Source organism: Phoxinus phoxinus, assembly GCF_949152265.1.
Source record: "Phoxinus phoxinus genome assembly, chromosome: 8".
NCBI lineage: Eukaryota > Metazoa > Chordata > Actinopteri > Cypriniformes > Leuciscidae > Phoxinus > Phoxinus phoxinus.
The window spans coordinates 30,897,918-30,904,048 of record NC_136883.1 but is presented as its reverse complement, the minus strand read 5'-3'; the positions used below and the strand labels follow the sequence as shown (position 1 = coordinate 30,904,048).

Here is a 6,131-nt window from a genome sequence, read left to right as displayed (position 1 = left end):
AGTATTTACTACCTTGCCATTCACAAGATGGCTTATGTTACTAAAGAAAACGTCTGGTGGTTGGAAGTCACGTCTTTGTTTTAACACAATTCCTGAAATGCTAACACACTGCTTTAGCACGTTTTGGGGAATGTATTGTGTAGAATTTAAAATAACTGAAATACAAGTTAGAAAGCACAGGAACACAAATATTTATTACAAGCGAAGTCTGTTTTAACACACATATGTGACGAGATGCAAGAAAAATGGACAAGTGGCACTACTCACTGCAGAGATAAATGACGAGCAGCTCCTCCTCCCTGGAGCTCTAAGGGGGTGGAGGGATAGAGTTGTGGGTAGGGTTAGGGTGTGGTTGGATATTCTAGCTCCACCCATTAGGCCCAAATTACATTCACTCCTCCTCGCTTGAGCTCTAGCGAGGAGGAGCTAGAAGTAAGCTCCACCCATTTGCTCTGCAGTGAGCAGCTTCTCAAAATGGAGGTGCATCATCTCGCTCTCCAAATAAGCGAGTCGTGGTGCAGAAGTCCTCTGTTGCACAAGAAAAACTCAGGAACAGAGGAAACTGGTATTTAAATGTCGAAATCTTTGGACAGACCGTTTGAATATCATATGCATACTTCAGGCAAATCTGTTATTGGTTATCGTTTGACGATATCGCAAGACAATTTGAAATCCAATTTGAGCAGCCAGAGCGTCTAGACTGAGACGCATCTGTAAAAATCTGATTGGAATCGCATTTCAAACCACCTCCAAATGTGGTTTAAATCAGATTTAAAAACAAAAACAAACAAAAAACTATTTCATGTGTTTTGTTGCTGTCCTGACTTTTAAAAACCAATGGATGTGCAAAAAATCGGATTTTTGCTGGCAGTCTGAATATAGCCATTCCAAGACATTCTTCAAAATATCTACTTTTGTGTTCTGCAGAAGAAAAAGTCATACAGGTTTGTAACAACATGAAACAACATGATTATCATAACTGTTAGGCAAAGGGGGAAAACATGAAACGAAACGCGTAACTTATTTTTCCCTTTTTAATTCAAGAGGAAAGTTGGCCAACAGTACAGAGTCGAACAACACAGATTTTCAAAAGTTAATTCAGTCATTTTAAGTAACAATATTTTGAACCAGCTCCAGGTCAACAAGGGTCAACAAGAATATGCTATGTCTCTGGCAGATGTAAAATGGACTGCATCACTTCATATACTGCATCAAGTAAAATATAAACAGTTGTAGCATACATTTGCAAACCAGCTTAACGTGGAAACCGAATATAAAGTTCTGGTCCAGTCATAAACCACTGAGCAAGGCAAATCTGAAGTGACAATTGAGAAATTATCAGTAAGAGAGAGATAAGTGGCAAACTTTTATTATGAACATTATTTAAATGCCCCTTGACAGTGGTACTAAATACTTTTGTCAACATCCTTGAGGATGTTTTGCATGGTTAATCTGAGAACATTTCATTACATTCAGCGTATCTTGGCAGACATTTGAAAGACACCATATATTGTACACTATCACTTATTTAAGGTAATTATGATATCCAATTCACAGCTGTATACACTGCATATGTATTCTGCTAATTCAGTAAATAATGTGTACAAATTAGTTCTTGTGGTGTTTAGAAACGTGTTGTGGAATGTTAATGGTTTAAAAATAAATTCCAATATAAATTCCTTTTGAAATCCATATGAAATACTAAACTAAAGCTTGACAAACTACGATGGTCAACTGCAAATGACACTGCAGATACTGACAAACATTACACATTACATTTGGCCTTCATTAACACTTTACGGTGTCCTACAGTGTAACACTTCACATGACATTATAAAGCTTGTACCACTGTATTACAGTAACAACTTCTACACGACTGCAGTCTATTAAATCACCATAGTACATTTTTATCATGGTCCTATGCATTACGTAGAACATCTCAGGCCAAAACAAACTGCCAGTTTGTAAGGAGGATTTTGATTCCCTTAATTACTGAGACCACCGACGTAGCAGGGTTCAATTTCAACGTGTTTGCGTCACCTTTCTTGCATTTATCCCTAAAAACATAAATGCAGCCATTGCAGCTGGCCACTTTCCATAGAGATGGCACGCAGCTCCACACTTCAGGGAAGCGCAGCCGAGTGAAGCTGTCCAGCATTGGGTTATAGCACACCAGAGAGTCGCCCTCTGCCACCACAAATATAAGGTCCTTATGAGCGGTGGCATGCATGCATCCGGCAAAAGGCAGCATGTAGGGCTTGGTTTGACACCTCTGTGAGGCTGTGTCGAAGCACTGGATAAGGCGAGACGGTTTGGTAAAGAAGTCCATGTCATTTTCCTCCCCACCCAAAAGGTAAATGGTGCCTCCCAAATTGACTCCGGCTGCACCCGACACTGCTGTGTCTAGTTGAGTGGTCTCTTTCCATATGTTGTCCTGTACTGTATAGCAAATGACAGCGTTGGAGAGAGTGTCCTGAAGGGTCTTGCCTCCCAACGAGTATATGGCATCCTCTGTAGACACAGACACTAACGTGTGGTGGAGACGGTCCCGGGGCAGAGGGGCGCAGCGCTCCCAGTCCATAGTGTGCATGTTGCATTTCCACATGCGACGTGGTATGGAGCCCCCGACAACATATAGATCGGCCCCATGCTTGCAGGCAGCCGTGATCTGGTGACACAGGCTGTTCTGGCCGCTCACACTGATGGCATCATCCTCATCACAATGAAGAGACACTGCCAATGAGTGTGTGCGTGCGTCTTCTTTCCCAATTAGGTATATGTGCACTTTTTCACCAATCTCCTAAATTGCAACAAAGCCAACAATGAGCATGCGAACAATGCAATACTAATAAACAACAGTTGGTTGTGAATTCTGCATGTCAACATTTTAAACTGGCCAGAAAGATCTAGAACATAGATGAGGTTTTCTGGGCATTGCAAGAATGATTTCTGATAGCATAAATTGGAAAATGTATTAAAACGTAAAAAAAAAAAAAATCCATACATTTCCTGCAAAAGTGCTTAGAAAGTTTCCTTTATAATTATAATGACTGCATAATTTCCAGCTATAATTGCAAATTCTCTTTGCAAAGAAAAATTTACAATTTAAAAATAAAAATAAACAATCCAGGGGGTTGGAATAAGTTGGCTTTCCTCATATCTTAAAGACAGAACTTTTTCTATCAGTATTGATGTGGTTATCAGTACTGGTTATCCTCATCTTCTACTCTACTACAGGTGGCATCCCACAAGGCTCCATTTTGGGTCATCTGGTTTTTTCCTCTGTATATGCTTCCTCAGTACAGTGTAGCTCATTGTTATGTTGACGATACACAACTTTACCTACTCTTGAGGAAGTTAAATTATGGATGTCTGAAGATCTTCTTAAGTGTAATGAGGATAAATCTGAGGCCATTGCCTTTGGTCCTTCATTGTGTATCGCTGACCTTGAAAATCAAATAGGTACTCTGTTCTTTAACCTTGCATGATAAAGTTAAGAACTGGGTGTCATCTTTGATTCTGACTTATTTGACCAGCAGATAAATACTATTATTGAAGGAAGCCTTTTTCATCTCAAATCCAAATTAAAACGTTCCTCTCTCAGAAGGACTTGGAAATAGTATTTCACACATTTATCACATCCCAGTTGGATTACTGCAATGCTTTATAAATTATATGTGGGTTTGTCTCAGTCTTTTTCACACCTACAATTAATCCAAAATGCAGCAGCTTCCCTACATTGGCTAGTTAGCTATAGAGTTCAATTTAATGTTCTGCTGTACAGTTTAGCCCCACAGTACATTGCTGATCTCCTTTTGTACCTAGGTCTTTTTTTTTTTTTTTTTCAAATCAGTTACTTCTCTCTGTTCCTCATTCCTGCTTGAAAACCAAGGGTGATCAGATGTAGTTGCAGCCCCCAGGTTGTGGAATGCACTTCTGTTTTTTATTAGGTCTTCCTCCACACTGGCCATATTTAAATCTAGGTTGAAGACATATTTTATCCATAGCCTATGATGTTTGAGGTGTATATGGATTTTATTTGCAGCATGTGTTGTTTTTAAAATGTGCTTTATAGTTGAACTTGAATTTATTTTAAAAAATAATAATTTTGCACATTTATTACACATGAAAATAATCGCCATTTAAAATGATGTAATGCAAATATAAAATAATCGATTTAAATTGAATTTATCATTTGTGTTAGCGCCAGTGTCATTTTTTGGAAGGCGAGTAGCAATCTTAACTACTGACCTGACTGAGCCAGCACAACATTACAAATAAATAAAACTCACAGTTGAGCCCTGAATATATATTCATCTGAAGAATATAGAATATCAATACAGCATTGTGAGATAAAATACTGTGTGAGATAAAATACTGTGAAATGTCTATTTTTCTTCCCAACTCCTAATCATCACTGACCTTTAGGCTGTCTAGAAGCATATCAGAATACTCCTCTCGTTCGACTTTGTTGTGATTTATCCAAGTATCAATAGCTGCAGTTGGATTTTGTGAGCTTGGCACCCCATCTGCAAATTACAGACACACATTAACATGATCTCTGACTCTTTCTAATCACAATTTCTCATATGAAGTGAAACCAATTTGCTGTAGTCATTCACCTTTAATGATGTCAATGAGAAGGCACAAAGGCATGTTCAGGAACTCCTCTGTCTGGTGCAACTGAACCAGGTGAATCTTTGCACAGTGCTTGGCAGCCGTATACAACTCCTGGTCACTGTGTCTGTCCGCCAACCACATAATCTGAAAGAAAGAGCGGTCAACAGTTTACTACTGATTCAGATGACCTTTATCAAAGCATTTTTGTGTATGCTATAAATCAAAAATGAAAGTTTCACCTGCAGGCAATTCTTAACAACCACAGTTCGTGATAGGAAGCGAGAGCACTCCTCAAAGAGGGCAGTAAGCTGATACATATCAGCCATTTCATAGGTGTCCTGCAGGTCTTCAACCCTTAGTTTTATTGTTCCATGGTAGATGTAGTCCACCAGCGACTGGAAGACAGGTGCACTGACGTCCTTCAGCTCAATGTTACGATCATAAGCTTCTCTAAGGTTAGAGGTGAACATGGACCTGAAGAAGCTGCTTTGAGCCGAGAGCACCAGGCGGTGAAGCTGGAACTCTTTGCTGTCCACGGTGACGATGACATCTGCAAACAGACCATCCTCCAGACACAAGTCCATGATGCTCTTCACAACACGGCTGGAATGGGAGCGATCGGTAAAGGTGTAGCCCTGGAAGTAGTTTTCATCCCCCGATGGACCTCCAACGCGGTAGCCTCCATCCTCACCAGACTCCATGGCACCTTAAATCTGAAGCAGCCTCACCTGAATACTTGATAAATGACTTACTGGGTCAGCTGTCTCTCAGATGGTGGCATTCGTGTAGCTTTAATTGTTTACTGGCAGGCTGGGATTTGCCTTGGGATTTAACACTCACTGGGCTCTAAAATAACTGACAGATTGATGTAAAGCCATATGTAGCATTCTTTATGAAGGAATCTGCTGCTTGCAATCTACACAAACAAAATTTCATACAGATTAAGAAAACGTTCATAGGTGATTTTGCATTTAAAAGTTTCCACCGGTTCAAAACATGAAACTTACCGGCACATAAGCGTTAGTTTTGACTGAGTAACTTGTCAGCCAAATTATGTCCATCTATGGTAAACTGGTCAGCTATGTAGCTAATGCTAACATAAACCATCTAGATTATGGTCTATTTAACTTCTACCATACTAATGTGAGTCCACAATAAAACGCAGCCGAATTTTTATGTCAGATGTAACTCTGCACATAGAACATGCGCATTAAGACAATATTATTTATAAATGTTAGCATGTGTTAAATCTTTGCCATACCAGAAGACTGATTGTAAAAGTCAGCCCTAGGAAGTAAACAGCATATTTCTTCGTATTGACGTCACCGCGCGTTTACGTGACTCTCTGCTGCCCCCGTGTGTTGGAGGACTGTCATTGCACTGCATTTCGAAAAACAAACTATGTATTTATTTTAAAAAGTATGCTCAAGTAACTTAGCTTTTAATTTAGATTAATTATATAACACCATTTATATATAATTTACACATCACAATAAAAAGGAAATAGATAA

General features: G+C 39.3%; 1 protein-coding gene across 2 annotated transcripts; it reads right to left on the bottom strand.

Moving 5' to 3' along the window:
• Nucleotides 1-1,020: 1,020 nt before the first annotated feature.
• On the bottom strand, nucleotides 1,021-6,002 carry kbtbd4 (kelch repeat and BTB (POZ) domain containing 4). Of its 2 annotated transcripts, XM_079621323.1 has the most exons (6): nucleotides 5,628-5,890; nucleotides 5,461-5,536; nucleotides 4,860-5,355; nucleotides 4,623-4,764; nucleotides 4,423-4,529; nucleotides 1,021-2,800 (listed from the first exon to the last, which is right to left on the bottom strand). In XM_079621323.1, the coding sequence occupies exons 3-6, from the start codon at nucleotides 5,319-5,321 to the stop codon at nucleotides 1,940-1,942; spliced, it is 1,572 nt and encodes a 523-aa protein (XP_079477449.1). In that variant the 5' UTR covers nucleotides 5,322-5,355; nucleotides 5,461-5,536; nucleotides 5,628-5,890; the 3' UTR covers nucleotides 1,021-1,939. The 2 variants fall into 2 exon arrangements, with proteins under 2 accessions (XP_079477449.1, XP_079477450.1); XM_079621324.1 differs by lacking the exon at nucleotides 5,461-5,536 and having other exon boundaries at nucleotides 4,860-5,333; nucleotides 5,882-6,002.
• Between the last annotated feature and the right edge of the window lie 129 nt (nucleotides 6,003-6,131).